Source organism: Podarcis tiliguerta, assembly GCF_965153285.1.
Source record: "Podarcis tiliguerta genome assembly, chromosome: 13".
Taxonomy (NCBI): Eukaryota; Metazoa; Chordata; class Lepidosauria; order Squamata; family Lacertidae; genus Podarcis; species Podarcis tiliguerta.
The window spans coordinates 30,403,918-30,425,405 of NC_139546.1; the positions used below are offsets into that span (position 1 = coordinate 30,403,918).

The 21,488-nt window shown below is 41.3% G+C and overlaps 1 protein-coding gene across 1 annotated transcript; it reads left to right on the top strand.

Moving 5' to 3' along the window:
• Window positions 1-12,151: 12,151 nt before the first annotated feature.
• Window positions 12,152-19,824, top strand: LOC310662181 (vomeronasal type-2 receptor 26-like; the record flags this gene model as incomplete). Its single annotated transcript, XM_083408951.1, has 4 exons — window positions 12,152-12,183; window positions 14,174-14,465; window positions 15,126-15,861; window positions 18,923-19,824. 4 exons carry the CDS (start codon window positions 12,152-12,154, stop codon window positions 19,822-19,824), a joined length of 1,962 nt encoding a protein of 653 aa, XP_083265077.1.
• Between the last annotated feature and the right edge of the window lie 1,664 nt (window positions 19,825-21,488).

Below are 21,488 nucleotides of genomic sequence, written 5' to 3' on the forward strand. Positions count from 1 at the left end.
TGAAGGAATAACACAAGTGCCTCTGAGCATCTGAAGGGTGCCTTTCTCCCTCTAGGAAATAACACGTGCCATACTTTGAGGAATGAGGGAAGCTTGCAGCTTTGAAGAAAGCTTAAACACCAGCATTGCCCAACATCAATATGTAGCAATATCCAGAGTATGAGGAGTTGTAATAGTCCTTATTCAGTTAGTATTGCACCATATTAAGACTACAGCTCAGAGGTGGAAGATCATTTGCTTTGTATGCAGAAGATCTAAGGATCAAGCTGTAGCATCTTCAGGTTGGGGTGGGAAAGGCCTGTGCCTGGAACCCTGGAGAACTTCTGACAGTTACTGTAGATAATACTGAGCTGGATGGACCAATGGACCAAGATGCTTCCTATGTTTCTTACCCACCAATTCATTCACTCAATAACTTTCTGTCATCTCCACTACAAGTTGTGCTGTCTTTGAAACTTAGGAGAACCAGTGGGGTTTTCTAGGGAAAGTGTGGGGAACCACCAACTAACCACATTTCCATGCGGGGCACTGAGAAAGTGAAGTCCATTTCTTGGCAACCTGCTCAGAAGCCAAGCGCTCCCTGTGCTGGTTGCTTAGGAAGAGAGAGGATGGGGAAAAGAGGTGAAGTGGTGGCAGACAGACAGAGAGGGAAGGAGAGCAACAAAAGGGATCTCCCCACTGGCTTTTGGCTCTTGTCCTGCTGACTGCCAACTCCAGTATGCCTCCTGACTATGGGTAGAAGAATCTGTTATTTTCACCTCTCTGTTTCTTGTTTTCCCACCCTTAAATTCAGCTCTCCAAATTTCTGCAGCAACCTGTAATCGATTTTTATTGTTGTTAAAGCCTCATGAAAACTATTCAGCTTTTTTGTGTGAATTTCTCCTCATAAAAACATATTTGTTTGCTGTTCTGATTGATGCACACATTTTTGTAAAGCAATTTCAACTCATATAATGCACTTTTGATGTTATTTTCACTTTGTATGCACACTTTCTCCTAAGAGTTGCATTTTTGTAAAAACTGATGGGAGAACTGCATCACAAAATTCAGATATAGGTGAATTTTGAAGGATGTTTGAGTTTTTGGTTCTCATGTTGTTCAGAAAGTGCAAATTTGATAGATCCAGCTTTGAATGAAAATTGAAATCAATTTCTCCCCATCCCTTATTACTTTCTTCTGGGGGAGCTAGGAAAAGAAAAGTGCAACCTGAACCATTTCTTCATTTCTTGCAGATTCACCAGCTGATTACATTTCATTTGCATATCTGTTGTAAAACACCCTCCTTCTCCCACACAGATTAGGTTGATAGAGGATGTAATCTTCCTTTTCTTCTTTGGAGGGTGAGCACCACTTTTTAAATATTGGAAGTAGTGCAATGAAAAATGAAGGTAGATTGCTGTGATATTGAAACAAATTATTTGCTCGCATATTTTGAAGGAGAAAACGTGAGCCAAAGGAGGGGAGGACAGTACAGTCCTATGATTTCTAATATTCAGTTGTGTGATCTGCTTTTAAAACACTTGCTTTTCATTGCTTGTTTTTAACTCTTTTTGGTTTTACTTGTTTGCTTTGGTTTTAGGGTATATTTTCATTTTTGCATGTACTGCGTTGATCTTGTGTAAGCTGCCTCCTGTACTTGTAGAAAGGCAGAGTATACATTTATCAACACTACCAGCACGTGTGATGATATATATCCACATCATGATATTTTAATAAAAAGATAAAATTAAAGAAAAGTAGATGCATAAGGAATGAAGGGGTAAATTAGTTCATCTGCTTGAGGGGGACCAAAACACAAGCAGCTGTTAATTCATTCACTTACTCATTCATGCACACATTCATCGACCAGTGAGATTTTCCTTTGTATCCATAGCTTACGGGATGATGAGAGAACTGTGCCAGCCAAAGTGCCTTAAACACGAACATGTTGACATTTTTTGAAGCGGTGTGATCAAACAGGGAACTCTTGGCGATCGAGGCATTTGTTTGCAGAAGCAAGTCAAAAAACAACAACTCTAACTTTCAAACCATGCACAAACATGGCAGAGGGAATTGCCCAACAGGAGGAAGCTGATTCTCTCACCTATCACATGAATGGGACGTGTGCAAATGCTTTGGCAAAGACCAATCCTAGTCAACAGTTTCTCCTTCTTCTCTCACAGTATGAACTGGTGTGCTAAGGGCTCACGGAAACAGAATTTGAGCCAAGAACCTGTCTTGAGCACAAGGACTCAACTCTTGGTAGGCTCAACCTAACTTAAAATGGCAGACTAGGCAACTCCCTAGAGTGCTAAAATCCTTGGGGGTACTTTCTTCAACTAAATTGTTCTTAGAGAGAAATCTACTGCTTGTACTTGTGGAGGCAATGCCCAAAGGCAGCTCAGCAACTCATTCTACTGAAGTAGAAGGCTCACAGTATGGGTGTGCTGTTAGACTCACCTCTGGGGATGAGTTGGTTGCTCAAGTGTTTTCTGTGCTTTGTAGCACATTTTACCAGCTTGGGCTGTTAGGCAAGCTGCTACCCTTCCTTGAAATCTGTGAAGCAGCTACAGTTGCATAAATTCTGGTAACTATGCCACTGCAATGTAGGGCTAGAAGCTTCATTTGGTTAAGGACACAGCAACAAAACTGGTCATTGGTTCAAATTACAGAGAACACATCTTCTTGGTACTTAAAGCAGGGATAGGTAACCCACTGCCAGTGGGCCAAATATGACCTGCCAAAAGGTTTTGAGTGGACTGCAGAGACCCTGAATCATTATGCGGTTTTCTAAAATTCTGGGTGATTTACTCTCTACATTTTTGTGAGGTTAATTACATTTGCTGGGCTTCTCAAGTGCCCTGGGGCATTTTGGGGGCTACTATTAAGCTTACATCCACAGGTTTAAAGTACCCTTATTCCACATTTGCAGTCATGAAGAATCGAGGTCAATAGGTCAGTGAGATCAGCACCCCAACAAACTATAGTTCCCAGGTTTCTGGGGGGGGGGGGGAGAGCCATGACTGTTAAAGTGGTATAAAAAAGGTAAAGAGACACCTGACCATTAGGTCCAGTCGTGACTGACTCTGGGGTTGCGGCGCTCATCTCGCTTTATTGGCCGAGGGAGCCGGCGTACAGCTTCCGGGTCATGTGGCCAGCATGACTAAGCTGCTTCTGGTGAACCAGAATGCTTTAAATGTATTGTGTGAATGTGACCATATCTCAATTGAGGCTTCTAGGGAAATATGCAGGACATTTAACGGATTGATCTCTGTTGCTGCTTACCAGTGTTATTAAGAAGGCTGCTCATTAGTAGCCTATTTGCTGCTGGTTCCATTGTTTCCCCTGCTTCAGGAGAAACAATAAATCTGGCAATGAAAATACTGCATTCACCCAAATATAAGGCGCACCCGCACCTTTAAAATTCATGGGGGCGGGGAGAATACCCGAATATAAGCCGCTCCCTTAAAATTCTGCAGACATTCACACTCATAAATGGCAAATGTAGAAGAAAATCCTATGGGTACTAGAGAGGACCCACAAGTGAAAGCAATGAATGACATAAGAATTAATTGCACAACAGTCTCAGACTCGCAAATCGGCAATAAAACATTTGGTTCTGTTTTACCGTATGTCTGTTTTAGCAGTGATATTGTAAAAGCCCATTTTTGTAAGGCCGCGGATTTAAGCTGCACTTTAACTATTCATTGTCAGAATTTGGGGGAAAACGTGTGTCTTATATTCCGGCCAATACAGTGTGTGATGAAATCAGTGCCACTTTTTGTACGATTGGCAACCCTTTTTGAGCCCTAAGACACATTCCCTTCTGAGCAATCTTTTGGTTGCTGGAGGCAAAAGCCAGCAGACCAATGAATGTAAAAACAACAACAACAAAATTATTCCAGTAGCACTTTAGAGACCATCTAAGTTTGTTATTGGTATGAGCTTTTGTGTGCATGCACACTTCTTCAGATACACTGAAACAGAAGTCACCAGACCCTTATATATAGTGAGAGGGTGGGGAGGGGTATTACTCAGAAGGGTGATGGGAATGGGTGATTGGCTGATAGGTGTGGTAAACCTGTTGACGACTGTTAACGACTGCAATTGGTCTTACAGGAAAAAGCAAGGGGTGAGATGGCTAAAAATAGCTTTATCATGTATAATGAGATAAGAATCCAATGTCTCTATTCAGACCAGGTCTCTCCATGGTTTTAAGTTTGGTAATGTCTCGTATACCCCAGGTAGTGTGGTTGCTGACCTTGAGCCAGACATCCTGGAGAGTGAAGTCAAATGGGCCTTAGAAAACACTGCTAATAACAAGGCCAGTGGAGGTGATGATATTCCAGCTGAACTATTTAAATTTTTAAAAGATGATGCTGTTAAGGTGCTACACTCAATATGCCAGCAAATTTGGAAAACTCAGCAGTGGCCAGAGGATTGGAGAAGATAAGTCTACATCCCAATCCCAAAGAAGGGCAGTGCCAAAGAATGCTCCAACTACCACACAATTGCACTCATTTCACACGCTAGCAAGGTTATGCTTAAAATTCTACAAGGCAGGCTTAAGCAGTATGTGGACCGAGAACTCCCAGAAGTGCAAGCTTGATTTCAAAGGGGCAGAGGAACCAGAGACCAAATTGCAAACATGCGCTGGATTATGGAGAAAGCTAGAGAGTTCCAGAAATACATCTACTTCTGCTTCATTGACTATGCAAAAGCCTTTGACTGTGTCAATCACAGCAAACTATGGCAACTTCTTAAAGAAATGGGAGTGCCTGATCACCTCATCTGTCTCCTGAAAAATCTCTATGTGGGACAAGAAGCTACAGTTAGAACTGGATATGGAACAACTGATTGGTTCAAAATTGGGAAAGGAGTACGACAAGGATGTATATTGTCTCCCTGCTTATTTAACTTATATGCAGAATTCATTATGCGAAAGGCTGGTCTGGATGAATCCCAAGCTAGAATAAAGATTGCCGGAAGAAATATCAACAACCTCAGATATGCAGATGACACAACCTTGATGGCAGAAAGTGAAGAGGAATTAAAGAACCTTTTATTGAGGGTGAAAGAGGAGAGCGCAAAATATGGTCTAAAGCTCAACATCAAAAAAACAAAGATCATGGCCACTGGTCCCATCACCTCCTGGCAAATAGAAGGGGAAGAAATGGAGGCAGTGAGAGATTTTACTTTCTTGGGCTCCATGATCACTGCAGATGGTGACAGCAGTCACGAAATTAAAAGACGCCTGCTCCTTGGGAGAAAGGCGATGGCAAACCTAGAGAGCATCTTAAAAAGCAGAGACATCACCTTGCCAACAAAGGTTTGTATAGTTAAAACCATGGTTTTCCCAGTAGTGATGTATGGAAGTGAGAGCTGGACCATAAAGAAGGCTGATCGCCGAAGAATTGATGCTTTTGAATTATGGTGCTGGAGGAGACTCTTGAGAGTCCCATGGACTGCAAGAAGATCAAACGCATCCATTCTTAAGGAAATCAGCCCTGAGTGCTCACTGGAAGGACAGATCGCGAAGCTGAGGCTCCAATACTTTGGCCACCACATGAGAAGATAAGACTCCTGGAAAAGACCCTGATGTTGGGAAAGATGGAGGGCACAAGGAGAAGGGGACGACAGAGGACAAGATGGTTGGACAGTGTTCTCGAAGCTACAAACATGAGTTTGACCAATCTGCGGGAGGCAGTGGAAGACAGGAGTGCCTGGAGTGCTCTGGTCCATGGGGTCACAAAGAGTTGGACACGACTAAACGACTAAACAACAACAACAACAATAAGATGCAATTCAGCAACTTCTCTTTCCAGTCTATTTCTGAAATTCTTTTGTAATAAGACAGCTACTGTGAGATCTTGTATAGGATGTCCTGGGAGATTGAAGTGTTCTCCTACTGGTTTCTCTATCTTGTGATTCCTGGTGTCAGATTTATGTCCATTTATCCTTTGAATATAAAATTCACCTTTATTTAGGCAGTTTGTTTCTGCACACACACCCCTCTCTATCTTCCATCCAGGGAAGTAAGAATATTTATCAGAATTCAAGGACCCATTCCAGCCAGGCAAAGACACTCAAGGAGAAGATTCATGGGGGACATAGTCAAATGCTTTGCTGAAGTTACGGTATACTATTGTCCATGGCATTTCAGTTATCCACCTAACTTGCAACTCTATCAGAGAAGTATGCTTGGAAACATCCAGTTCAATCTCTTACAGAATGAGAGAAACACATTCCTATTCACACCAACAGCACCAGGAAGCAGCCCTTCATTCCTGTACTGTTGAAATGCTAAAACTCCAGGAAAAAACACCAAATAAAGTAAAATCAGTAGGCACCAAACACCAAAACTCAGAAACCTCAGATAATGCCTGTTAGTAGATTACTTTCTGCAGTATACATAGGATGAGGCTGTCAGTGCATCTCCATGTAATATGAAAAGCAATCAAAATTGTTTTAATTGCTTAAATTTTAATTGCTGAGACTGACGTATATTTCACTGATATATATATTTGATAAACGTCCCTAACCAGTGACATGTATTTTTTTTAATGCACTAGATGTTCCTGAGTTTGCAATTATTGTTCCCTTCAGAGTGGATTATGATGAATCTGCAATTAAGGAATACAGTGCTTCCTCATCATGACTTAAGTTTGGGTCAACCTAAGATCTGAATGGCATTTAGTAGTTCTATACAAAACAGGAAATCAGCTAGGAGCAGACATATCCTGAGCTGCTCGCAGAGCATTGTGCAAATTTCAGCTGAGAATGCTGCAATGTAGACAAGTATCTCTTTTTTTAGTGGAAAATAAAAGATTTGCATGGGGATGGGACAGGAAGCGAGAAATTTCCTAATTCTGAACAAATAATTGCTTTTTGTTTACCCTGGCAGAAAGACATGTAGACAGATTATTTCCCAAGATTTGAGGCTGAGTGGGATTTGTTAGCTTGTGTTTTTTAAAATGTTTTTCAGCCTGCTGAATCCAAATTTGTCCACATCTTAACATGCAACCCTAAATCAAGGGTTGCAGTCAACATAGCTGATACCAATTCTGTATCACCACAAACATGCTCTGACAGCAACAGCGTTCAGGCACGTATGACAAAAGTTTGAAGGAAAGCTGGAGAGAACCACTGGGACAGGCTTATCTCTGGACACAAGCTCTACAGGGAGGGCAGGGAACGGTTTATTGCAGGTGATGTTGTTCTGCATGTCACAGAGGACAGAGTCCAACAAGCTAAAAATCCCAAAAGGGCAGATTCCTGCACAGAATTGTTGTGGTTGGTAGTGGTACTGGGCCCCAAGAGTAATTTAGTACCAGATATGTGTTATCATCTCCATGACCAAAATGCTCAGTGTGAAATGGAAATGGAAAAGGCAAAGGAAATAAATGAGGCATCCAAGAAAGCAAATGCTATAGTAATACTAATAGTAGTAGTAGTAGTAGTAGTAGTAGTAGTAATTTATTTATACCCTGGCCATCTGGCTGGGTTTCCCCAGCCACTCTAGGCGGCTTCCAACAGAACACTAAAAACAGAATAAAGCTTCAAACATTAAAAACTTCCCTAAACAGGGCTGCCTTCAGATGTCTTCTAAAAGTCCACTGGTTGTTTATTTCTTTGACATCTGATGGGAGGGCATTCCACAGAATGACTGCAATTACTCTCACATAAACTGGCTACCCATGTGTTCCAGTCACAACGAAGACATACAGTTTCTAAATACCCTAAACAACTATGCCCTAGAAGAGTTAAACTGAGCAGTGGTGACACTGGGCTTAGTTTTAAGTGATACCCAGGACCTGGTGCAAGATGTGTTGTTGAAGCAATTAGGAATGGAGACAAAAGTGAAATCTAATTCAATATATAGGCAAATGGGTAATTCACTCCAGAAAAGGGAAATTCATCTCAAATAAGTGATTGGATTAAAGCAAATCAAGAGAACCAAGTCTCTTGAAAATTCTTGGGAATTCTTAATTATCTGTATATTAGAAGCTCAGCTAGAATTTACACCACACATCATGAAAAGTACCACCAGGGCCATGAAGATGCCTGTGTGATTAACAAGTAGTTTCACCCACTGACCACCCATGGCAAGGCAAGTCCACAGTGTCCTAGGGCCCCTCAGCTATCCTCCAGGGGAACATAGGACAGCTCCCTAAATGAGATAGCAACATATGGATGACATCAAATTAGAGTAATGAATAATCAAATTAACTACTCCAAAGGTTTAAAAATAAACTCAGTTTCTTATGAATCTCTCTGTATATTGAATTCCCTAACCTCTTCTGTGGTAAGCAAAACTGGTTTAAAAATATACTGCCTTAAGCTGCATTTTAAGCTGCATTTTAAACTGTATTTTAACTTACATTTTAATCAACTTTTTATTTTTGTTTTTACTGTATTTATATACAGTGTTAGCTGCCCTGAGCCCGGTCTTGGCCAGGGAGGGCGGGGTTTAAATAAATTATTATTATTATACAGTTAGAACTGGATATGGAATAACTGATTGGTTCAAAATTGGGAAAGGAGTACGACAAGGCTGTATATTGTCTCCCTGCTTATTTAACTTATATGCAGAATTCATCATGCGAAAGGCTGGGCTGGATGAATCCCAAGCCGGAATTAAGATCGCTGGAAGAAATATCCACAACCTCAGATATGTAGATGACACAACCGTGATGGCAGAAAGTGAGGAGGAATTAAAGAACCTTTTAATGAGGGTGAAAGAGAGTGCAAAATATGGTCTGAAGCTCAGCATCAAAAAAAACAAAGATCATGGCCACTGGTCCCATCACCTCCTGGCAAATAGAAGGGGAAGAAATGGAGGCAGTGAGAGATTTTACTTTCTTGGGTTCCATGATCACTGGAGATGGTGACAGAAGTCACGAAATTAAAAGACGCCTGTTTCTTGGGAGAAAAGCAATGACAAACCTAGACAGCATCTTAAAAAGCAGAGACATCACCTTGTCAACAAAGGTCTGTATAGTTAAAGCTATCGTTTTCCCAGTAGTGATGTATGGAAGTGAGAGCTCGACCATGAAGAAGGTTGATCACCGAAGAATTGCTGCTTTTGAATTATGGTGCTGGAGGAGACTCTTGAGAGTCCCATGGACTGCAAGAAGATCAAACCTATCCATTCTTAAGGAAATCAGCCTTGAGTGCTCACTGGAAGGACAGATCCTGAAGCTGAGGCTCCAATACTTTGGCCACCTCATGAGAAGGAAAGACTCCCTGGAAAAGACCCTGATGTTGGGAAAGATGGAGGACATGAGGAGAAGGGGACGACAGAGGACGAGATGGTTGGACATTGTTCTTGAAGCTATCAGCATGAGTTTGACCAAACTGCGAGAGGCAGTAGAAGACAGGAGTGCCTGGTGTGCTCTGGTCCATGGGGTCACGAAGAGTTGGTTGGACACGACTAAACGATTAAACAACAACAATTATTATTATTACTGCCCTAAAGGGGTCCATACCATTTCAAAGCAGGAAGAAACTTTGCCTACTTGCCTACTTGCATTTGTGTTCCTTTGACTGTTTTTTAAGAAAGACAAAGAAACCCAGAAACATCTCAATAAAGGCAAATTCAATGACGAATGTCACGTTTACTTCTCTTTTCATAAATGAAAGTTCCATATTTGACACAAGTCCTCAATTTACTTTGCACTATCAGCATTGTTTCCCCCCGAACGGAATGGATGGTTCTCTGAAACATTGAGCAAGCCTCAGCTTTCATAACTTCTGGAGAAAGGACACTTTCACATGCAGCACAAAACTAGAAATCATGTGTACAATTGTTTCTGGCCTGAAAACCTCTTCCTCCAGAGGATCTGGGTTTGTACTTTTAAGTCTGGGGTCCCTAATGTAGTTCCTAGGTAGCCCTGCTCCTCTAGATTTTTTTGTTTTGTTTTTAAAAACCCTCTGTCTGGCAACGATCCCTGTCTTATTTGGGTCGTCCCTGTATAGCTGCCATTTCTTCCTATATACATAAAAATGTATAGCTGTCATGAAGCAGTCTGCCTTGGAGGATTTGTAGTGCTGAACCACAGTCCTGGATTTGCATGAGGTCAGGGGAGGCGAGTGGAGGGAATGAGTAGGCAGGTTTTAAACAAGAGCAGAGGGTGGAATAAGGCAGGATCTGGAGACAGACAGAAGTGCTGTGCAGATATGAGGGAACTTGAAGGAGCTGTGAGGATATGGAAGTTTGTGTGAGGTGTAAAGGAAGGGAGTTGGGGTTGGCAATGGGGTGTGGGGGTTAGTGAGGGTTAGGTGGTATTGGAAAGCAGCAAGAGCACAGGCCCTAGCCCCCCCCCCTTATATATATAACATCTCACAGGGAAAGTTATGTGTGTAATGTCATGTCTAGTTTGGCCCCAATGTATTTCGCTTGCGTGTCTTTCCTAATTTGGCAGCCCTGTTGTAGACAAGGATCAAAGTCCGTTTCCCTATACTTTTAGTCTCCCTCTCCCTTTTCATTCTAGCAGTCTGGGAGTGTTCTAAGAACTTCTTGATGTTACAAGTGGCTGCCAGATTTGTTATTTCCTGCTACTGGAAGTCTTATGCTTTACTGTGTGAGGCATGGTTCAACGAAACACTGCTCACCTTCTTGTGGGTGACAATTGTGGCACTGCACGATTCACTGCTGGTGCCAGGCAGCAGCCACTGGGATGAAAGTTCAGTAGACATCTTGAAGTGACTTATACCCATACTTCCTTCTCAGACAGCGAGGGAAGCAAAGGAATAGCAACAGACACATTATGGCAAGAGATACCAGCTATTGTTGCATTTGCTATACAATGGTACCTCGGGTTACATACACTTCAGGTTACATACGCTTCAGATTACAGACTCCGTTAACTCAGAAATATTACCTCGGGTTAAGAACTTTGCTTCAGGATGAGAACAGAAATCGTGTTCCGGTGGCACGGCAGCAGCAGGAGGCCCCATTAGCTAAAGTGGTGCTTCAGGTTAAGAACAGTTTCAGGTTAAGTACGGAACTCCGGAACGAATTAAGTACTTAACCTGAGGTACCACTGTAGTCACAAAGCTAACCAAGCCCTAGATGGGAGTGCCAGTCTTCTCCCCAGAACAGTCCCTTGTGTCTCATAAAAGCTACTCTGTACTTTTGGGGGATTCCTTCCAACTGCTTAGGATGTCTTAAAAAATTGGGCATGTCAACTTGTATGGGCTGTGCCTCATTCAGTTTCTACCAACTCTTATTACTACTGCATCTCACTGTGCCGCTTTCAAGGCATAGAGTGCTATAATGTGGAAGGGGACAGAAAAGCATCTTGCATATGCAGAGTGCAACTTTCAATTCTCTAGATCCAAGTCTGGGAGCACTGAAAGGTTCTGTCCTATGCTCAGATCCTGCTTGTAGGCACTGGGTTCGCCACTGTGAGAACAATACTGTGAGGTATGCAGGTTGGGCAGAGAGGCTGTAATTGGCTCAAGGTGACCATGTGGGCTTTAAGGAGAAGCTGGGGTTTGAATCTGATATCTGAGTGTGTTAATCTGCGCATTGGGCAGGTGGACTTGTGGCAACACAGAACTTACACAATGATCCTTGGTATCTGAATTGGAATGCTAAAAGCAGGCAACCTCTTGAAATTTCCACAGAGCACAAAAGCACTACAACTTGACTATTTGGTGCTTCCTTCTGGGGGGAGCTACAGAGTGATGTGTTTAGAAGCCTGGTTTTGTACCATTTTCAGATAAAGCAAAATTTCATCACTAAACTGGCCAGGGGGCCTGAGGGTGGGGGAGAAGCACCATTTTGTGGTTCACCTTGGGCTGGACCTAGTCAGAAGGGGGAGGGAAGGGTTGCCATATTCCAAAAAGTAAAAACCAGGACACTCTGAAAGTTCTTGAGCCTTTTTTAAAAAACAAAAATGCCAAAAAACTGCAATTTTTCAATTGGCTTGCCTAAAATCCAGGACTAAGTGCCACCTTTCATGAATTCCCTCTGAATGACAATTCCACCTTTGAAATCCTGGGAAAATATACCAGCACTTAGGGAGGGTTTTAATTAGACCTTAATTTTAATACAAGCTGCTGACTTCCTTTGATCACATGGTCACATGACCAAAGCTTAGATTGAAACAGGCAGTAAGGCAGCAGTCAGCCCTGCCATCAGACACTATTTCCAGTAGCAGCAAGGATGAAGGTCAAAGGTCTGCCAAGTCAACGAGGGTACATTATGCGGAGTCTCCTATGTACTGCTTAGAGTCAGTTGTAATTAAGTGGTATATAAATTGTCAATATAATAAATAGCCACCGGAGCATCATCCTTTCTCTGCATGGTTCTCTATTTATTGCACCATCACTTAAAAGAATCAGAGCAAAATCCTAACAATGTCCACTTAGAAGTAAGTCTTATTGAATTGAGAAGTCTTACTGAATTCTTACTCTCAGGTAAACGGGGTTACGATTGCTGCCTAAGCAGTCTGACAACTATACACAGATGTTCTTAAAATAAGTAGAGCTTCACCAATAAAAGCATTTAAAGATCCACCCCCCAAAAAAACATTCATTAGGTAGGGGAATCTGTGCAGTCAGGTACCTGTGAAGCTCTGTTTTCAGTGGACCCTTTGAAGATGACACATGTTATTGTTATGATGTTAGCAGATGGACATGTGGGTGGCCCCTGTCAAAGTTGGCCTGCGAGGGCGAATGTCTATTGCACTGGCTGGATTCAGTTTTCCACCAGTACATTAAGTCTTCTGAACAGTTTGTGGAATCTCCCTGCCCAATCATGACAAGAAAATAGCAGAAATTTAGCTACCTTTAGGAACACAGGGAAGGTTGTGGTTGTTTTGGCCAACATTTTTTTCCCCCTCCTGCAAGTATGCTAGACATAATGTCACCAAGTGTCTGGTTCCTCTGGGGAGGCTAATTACAGGTTTTGCCATTCTCAATTGCATACATTGTGATTGTCATTAAGGTCTCGGAGATGTGCCATATTTTTCTTCTTTTGACCAGCCACCTCCTGGTTTCCAGAATCTGAATCATAACAACACGCAAACAAGGGCCAAGCTATATTTTCAAAAACCCTGCTTGGTGTTCAAAACTGGAGCTAAGGACGTAAGCTCCAGCATGCTCCAGTTCTATATAGCTTTCTGGTATATGTATGTAGATAGAGGATACAGGCTCCAAATATTGCATTAGCAGAGGCTGCTGCTTTTCAAGACAGACTGCTATACATACCTGTTGTTATGAAAGAAGGCGGAAAATCTGGCATCTGCACTGAGAGGGGAATGACCATAATTGGGACAGTGCTATTGGAGATGTTTCTAATGCTGTTGCAGATACCTCACAGTGAGTTCCAGGAACATGCTGCTAGATGTGCTGTCCATGGCCCCTTCTATACTCCTCATAAGTATTATAAGTCAGGCGATCTCATAATTGGTGGGGCTGTCTCTCAGATGATACTGTTTTTTGATTCATTTTCCTTCACTGAACACCCTACTCTTGATACTAGCTTTCCCATGTAAGGCTCTTTTGTTTTTCTGTATTATGCCAAAGGTTGTCACCTGAGGCTACACTATCTGCAGCCTTAAAGGAATTGATAGCGCACATGTGAATGTTTATCAATAGACACTGGAGGGGCTGATGCACATAGTGTATTTCAGAGGACACTATTAATCGTTTTTAAAATATCCATTCAACTACAAATGATTTGCTGAATCTCACATATAGTCTGATCATTCTAAAATGACTTTTAAACTGATGTCTTCTAATCCCAAAATGCCCAATATAATGCCTCAGGATTAGGGTGTAATAATGTATACAGACTATGACTTTCTATATATTGCAGTTCTATGTGGTCCTGCAAGTTTGCAACCCTCTCAGCAGTCTGTCAACTAATTCATATCCAGTGGTACCTTGGTTCCCAAACTTAATCCATTCTGGGATTCCGTTTGACTCCCAAAACCATTTGGAAACCGAGGTGCAGCTTCCGATTGGTTGCAGAAGCTGTGTCGGATGTTCTGCTTTGGAAAAACATTCGGGGGAACCGGAACACTTCCTTCCGGGTTTGCAATGTTTGGCTGCCGATTTGTTCGACAATTAAGCCATCTGAGAACCAAGGTACGACTCTGTTATTGATGAAGCACGACAGTTACCAAGCCACTTTACTTTTTGTTAAATTTCCTGGTGACATATCATCTATTTTTCCCCCCAGTGTTGTGACAAAGAATTACCGGCAGGTCCTGGCTTTGGTATTTGCTGTAAATGAGATTAATGAACATCCCAAGATATTACCTAATGTTTCCTTGGGATTCCACATCATTGAGAGCTACTTCAGTCAGAAGCGGAACTACTATGTTGCAATGAAGTTGTTTTCTACACAGTACAGATTTGTCCCCAATTATACCTGTGATGTCCAGAACAACCTAATCGGAGTCATAGGAGGACTAGGTGCTAAAACATCCCACCATTTGGCTGCCATCTTGGACATCTACAAATTTCCACAGGTTTTTATTTGTCTTTCCATTGCCTTTCTGGGAGGGTGTCGTGTGGTTGCTTGTGCAGATGTATATTCCATTAAAACAAATGTAGCACAAACATTGAAATCATAGCCAGTATTCAAAGAATTCTGGAAAGTAAAGGTGGGCAGTTAGAAAAGTTTCATAAATCATTTTTAAGTAGTAATGTAACTGTAAATGGATAAAGTGTAAGTTTCTCAGGGCTGAAACCAGTGCTGTTTTTCCAGAAAAAGAGGTGCCAGAACTCACCACGAATACTTCCCTTGCTCTCTATTAATGGCAGTGGTGCCTACCTTAGAGGAGCCGGAACTGAGTTCTGGCTGAGAAGAAGCCCTGCTTTTGCTTTTAAATTTTCGTGATGTGCATTTTATTCTTCCTTCTGTAAATCAATTTAATACTTATTTTGAGCAGCATAGAATATTATAAATAAATAAATAAATAAATAAATAAAATATCCACGTCTCCTTAAATCCACTCCTTAAAGAACAGGGGAGCATTTTACATTGAATGAAGTCTCTGACCAGTCTTCACAAGCAACTCACATCTTTTTTAAACAGAATGTTCAGTTTTCCATAAAATCACACAAACACATCTATAGGTTTACAAATTAATTTGTAAAACAACTTCCTGAATGTTTCCCCATTTTAGTTCACCTATGGTGATTTTGTCCCCATGCTGAGGGATCACTCTCATTCACTGTCCTTGTATCGGATGGCTCCAAATGAAATCCATCAGTACAAGGCAATTGTCCAGCTACTTCTTCATTTCAAATGGATTTGGGTGGGTCTAATGACGATGAATGATGAAACAGGAGAATTATTTTTGAGCTATCTACTACCAATACTTTCTCAGAACCACATATGTGCTGCCTTCACCAAGAAAATTCCTATAAATGCCTTTTTTGGTGACTTCTTAAATTTGCAAGAAAAGTGGAACAAAATATTTGCAGATGTTACAAAAAGTAAAGCCAACACTATTGTTGTCTATGGAGAAACTTTGACCATGATAACATTGAGAGGACTGCTTCATGAAGGAGAAGCTGAGTATGGGAAATCATTTGGTAAAGTGTGGATTATGGTAGCCCAGATGGACCTTGTAGCCGTGTCCATGCACAAGGACTGGGATATAGAAGCCTTTCGTGGTGCCTTAGCCTTCACAGCCCAGTCACAGGAGGTTCCAGGATTCCAAAATTTTCTTCATAAATTAAACCCTCATTTGATGAAGGGAGATGGCTTCATCCGACCATTCTGGGAGCAAGCATTTGGCTGTTCATTTCCAAATTCCCATTTTAATGGAGATGATGTGGACACTTGTACTGGAGAAGAGAGGCTGCAGAATCTTCCTGGGCCTTTCTTTGAAATGAGCATGACTGGCCACAGCTATAGTATCTACAATGCTGTACAGGCTCTGGCAAATTCAGTACATGCCATGTACTCATCCATATTCAAATCTAAAGTCACGGTGGAAAGAAGGAAGCTACAGCTTAAAAATATGCAGCCATGGAAGGTAGTAGTTTTCACAGCAATCTGCCTTCACCATGAGAGCACAAGATCTTGATGCAGCCTTCACCCATCTGATGTCTTCCAGATGTGTATACCATGACTCCCATCAGTTTGTCTGCAGGGACGATGGTCAGAAATTATGGAAACTGTATTCTAAAACATTTGGAGGTCATCAGTTGGAGAAGGCTGTAAGTGTCAAGAGTATGTGATCTGCAGCCATTCCTCATGAAGTCTCAATGCTGTTGAATTTAATTGTGTAATTTGAAATTGACATTTGGACATCAGAAACCAATGGAAATTCTCTCATTTAAATTTCAACATATATGACCCTTTCCTGAATATTTCAAAACATCAAAATATGAACAACAACAAAGTAGTACGAGTGGAGCATCATTTCCCTACATAATAAAGATAAGAAAACATCATAAAAACATTTTAAAATGAAGAATTATAAAGTGCTGAAATCTTGGGAAGGCATGGTAGAAGAGAATTTTTTTCAACAAATGTCAAATGCATTAGAAGGGCTTGCTTTCCTTAATAATAATAATAATAATAATAATAATAATAATAATAATAATAAATTTTATTTGTATCCCGCTCTCCCTAGCCAAAGCCAGGCTCAGAGCGGCTAACATCATATAAATAAGACAATATGCATAATACAATATACAATATGCAAATAAAATTTCCCTTCCCTTCTAAGGGAAGAGAATTCTGGGGAACTTTTGTCACAAATTTAAAAATGCATTTGTGATTCACAGGGTGTATTTAACCCTATGAACAAATATCCACCCACAAATCTAAGTGAATGGGATGGGATGCAAGTTTAGAGGAAATATCTTGGATACTAATGCAATTCCAACACTGATTTATTTTTCCATCCCACCTAGCTTCATCCTATTCTGAGGAGCATCTCATTTAACAACACTGCAGGAGAAACTGTGCACTTGAATGACAATGGAGAATTGACAATGGGGTTTGATATTACAAATCTGATTACTTTCCCCAATAAGTCATTTGTTAGAATGAAAGTTGGAAGAATGAATCCTTGGGCTCCTCATGGCAAACATTTGAGCATTGATGAAGACGCCATTGTGTGGCCTAGAAGTTTTAACCAGGTAGGACATCACTATTGCCTTTAGCTGCCATAAAACAAAAGGAGGGAGAGGAGAGGAGAAACAATCGTTTGTCAGTTCCTCAGCATGTCTCTATAGTCTTTATCTCAGCGTGTATATATTGGCAAAATGTGAAGCTTTTTTTTTATGCCTGCAAAGAAGTCCCACTGTGATGAATGGAGTGTGTATAGGATATTCCAATTTTCCTGTTGAAAATGTAAACATTTCTCTGTACATTTTTAAAAGATATTATATTACAACAATGATATGTGTTTTTAACTAATGCTGTGTTTATTTTATCAGTGACCTGTGACACAAAAAGACAAAGACAAGACATTTCATTTTTGTTTCCATTCTTCAAGTAGACTGCTCTTATAATGCTTTTATTCAGACCCTGATACACCAGCTTTCATATTCAAGCCCATTCACACTCCTTGTTCTCTCTTCTTTTTGCAACTCACTTTAACCCCCAATTTTCACATTCACTCCTTTTTACCTCCACCCTCCACGTTTCTTTTCCCTACTCTCCCTTGCACACAAACCATCACACATTTCCCTGACTCCTCCTCTCTTCTATTCTGCAGCCCATGCTGCTACATATGACTGTATCTTTAAGATGAGCAGAGTCTGGAGAGCAAGCCTTTCAGTTAGCCAGTTAGAGAAGGATGAGCTTTGGGTGTGTTGTGCATATACATTCAATATACCCAAACAAACCTCCACCATTGTTTAAAACAACAAAGTTCCTCTAAGTTCTCTTCATCCCTACTTTATTCCAACTTCCTTTTTATGGAATCTAGTCAGACTAGGTTAATGAAGACAGGGAATGCTACCAGCAAAGAAAGTAAAAAGACTGGCCATCCCAGTTCAAGACACTGCTTAAAACCTCATGAGAACCTGCACTAATATGACAGAATCTAAGGATGATACTGTGAGGATAGTGATGTTATCGTGCTATTTGGTAAATATATATTCTCAATGCTAATTGTTCACATTTCCTGAGTAGGTCATGCCCCTTTCACTCTGTAACAACAACTGTCAACCTGGCTACCAGAAGAGGAAAAAAGAGGGGGAACCATTTTGCTGCTACGATTGTGCTCCATGTCCAAAAGGGAAGATGTCTCATGAGAAAGGTAGAATATGCAGCACCCAGAGTCGTCTAGCATTCTGCACCGTTGGGCACATCTAGTCAAGAGTGTGGTAGCAATGGCACAAAGGTCCTCTTAGTTCAAGTGGTTTGTAGGTGGTGATAGTAGTAATTACTGGCCGAGAAGTTCTTTACCTAGTATTCCTGGAAACTATCCTGTTATCAACCAACTCAAAATAGTAGTTATGGGCACTTTTCACCTTGGAACCAAAGAAATGAAAGAAATGCATCGGTGCACAATACTAGGTACCTTTCTTAAAGGGAAGTAGTTTTTGAATTCATGGTGATGCTTGAGTGCTGCATTTGACCAGATAAATGAGTAGTGTCTTTTTCTGCAGCCCTTTTCTTTTCCTAGGCAGTTCAAGCTGTGAGGATATTTTAGAGTAAGTCAGAGGTGCCAGGTTGTGAGGATGATTGTGGGGGCAAACGTTGAGTGTGTGATGTCAGGACATGGGTGGGGGGGAGCTGGGTGCAGAGCTTACCTTGAATGTTGTGCATTAACACAAGCACACACTTTTGTCTTAAAAAGAAGACATCATGATTTGATTTTAAAAAGGGGAAATTTGAAAAATAGGAAATCCTATTTTAAAAATAGGAAATACTATTCCTAAATGCAATTCTTAGCTTCTTGGCTACAACTGCAAAAAGCAAGATCTAAAAATGTTTTTCATCTTCTTTTTTCAGATGCAGAATTTTGTATAATGTGCCCAAAAGATCATTATCCAAACAAGGGAAAAGATCACTGCATTCCAAAGCTAATAACCTTCTTGTCTTATAAGGACCCTTTGGGGATGAGTTTAGCTATTTTTGCACTTTTATTTTCCTTGATCACTGCTCTAGTGCTAGGAGCCTTTATAATCCACCGCAACACTCCTATTGTCAAAGCCAACAACCGGAGCCTCACCTACACCCTCCTCTTCTCCCTCCTGCTCTGCTTCCCTTGTGCTTTGCTGTTTATTGGCCATCCTGTAAAGGTTATGTGTCTCCTCCGTCAAGTTGCATTTGGCATGGTCTTCTCAGTGGCTGTGTCTTCTGTGCTAGCAAAAACCATTACAGTGGTTCTGGCTTTCATGGCCACCAAGCCAGGAAGTAGCATGAGGAAATGGGTAGGGAAAAAGGTGGCCAACTCCATTGTTCTTCTCTGCTCTCTTGTTCAAGGAATTATTTGTACCGTATGGCTGGCAATTAATCCTCCATTTCCAGATATTGACATGAATTCAGTGACTGAAGAAATTGTACTTGAATGTAATGAGGGGTCTGTGACTATGTTCTACTGTGTCCTGGGTTACATGGGCTTCTTGGCTATTGTGAGCTTCACTGTAGCTTTCCAGGCTAGAAAATTACCTGACAGTTTCAACGAAGCCAAACTAATCACTTTTAGCATGCTTGTGTTTTGCAGTGTTTGGTTATCCTTTCTTCCCACCTATCTGAGCACCAAAGGGAAATACATGGTCGCTGTGGAGATCTTCTCCATCTTAGCCTCCAGTGCTGGGCTGCTGGGTTGCATCTTTTTCCCTAAATGTTACATTATTGTGCTGAGGCCAGAACTGAACAAAAGAGATCACTTAATAAAGTGCAACCTTTAGAGTGGACCAAAATTGCAGAGTAGCTTTCCAACACAACTTCCACTCTCAGGCTTTTATATATTTGCAGTAGAAGATGACGGATGCACCTGCTTTGTAAATTAGCTGACATAGATTATTCTAGTTCCACAGGGTTCCACAGGGTTCCAGAATTGTTTCTGGAACAATTTGATGTCCTCTGTTTTCCCTTCATCTGTCCTTGAAGCCAATTTCTGTTTTGTATTCAAGACCAGCCTTTATTGCTGTGGGATGAAATTGAATTGGAAAAAAAATGCTTATTCTTTTTTCCCCTCTGTCTGTCATGGTTTGGAAAATTTTACCCATGTGTTGCTTTGGAATAGTGTATCTGATGAAATAAGTCAACTGGATCTGATAAGAGATAACATCCTTATTGACATGTGATGATTTAATAAATCATCATTCCAATTGCCATACACAGTACAACTAAAAACCAGTGTTCTTGCAAGATATGGTAGCTAACGCAGCTCTAATTTTTTAAAAAATTGTAGTTGACACCGGGAAACAACAGGCCTAATGTCTACACTAGTTGGAAAGCATGTTTAAAGCTATAATTATTAAACAGAGGTGCTCTTATCCCTTGGATTTGTCATTTCCATGGCACATTATAATGTTTGTCCTGCATATAAGGGAGCTTCCCCCTCACCTTCTCTTAATAAACATGTCTCAGGAGCACTAGTTGCTTCTGAAGGGAAGTGTTTAAGGGTAATGATGTGAATACCGCACAGCCAATAAGGAAGTATGGGTGGGGGACTTGGCTTTAGAAGCCTGCTCCTCCTCCAACTCTTCCTCTATGTGAATTTGCAGTAGGCAGCCTCTGTCTCTCTTTAGATGCACTATGGTGTTGGCAAGTCATCTGCTGAAGGGGCTGATTAGAAATTTTTGAAAATTGGTACAGACTATCTGCTAGTGAGTGTATAATGCCCATACCAATGATGGGGATGAAAATCCTTTGGGAGGGGAATTACTGCTATTCCAAGTATTGTAAAGGTGTGGCAGGCCTGACATGGTACCGTAGGAAGTAAAAGCAGAATCATTAATTTCCCATAATCTCTGGTTGGCAAGTGATGGTCAGCCATAGTGAAGACTCTTTACAAAGCCACCTCCCAGTCCTTTGGCAGATAAGTCATTGGGTGGAATCCTTGTCTAATTTTGGATGTGGTGGTAATTTGGTGCATCGCCCTGACCCCATACAGGCGTGATATCACAGGGGTCTGGGTGAAAGTTTCTGCCCTGAAGCCAAGTGGAGGGCAGATGGGCTATAGAACTTCTAAGAGCAGTCTGGTGAGTAGGCAGCTTAATTGACCTGTAAGCAGAACCAGACACAGTGCTTGCAGTAATTAATTTTATTGCTCAGTAATCAAGGAACATCCATCAGATAAGCAAATGAGTTGCAGAAACTAAAATTCCAACCCCTCTTCCCCCTTATTTATACCTCCATCACTGCATTTTTTTCCACTGTGACTCATCTTTTCTCGACTCTTTGTCCCTGTGCTGAGAGTGGGGGAGGGGAAGGAGCCTAATCAGGACTGTATTGCAGAGCAGGAGACACAGCCCTTGATTCTTCTTTATCAGTGTTCATGGTTGGCTCAAGCCTTCACCCTCAGACTGTCCCATCCATCTGAACCTGGTTCAAAGTCCCCTCCCCC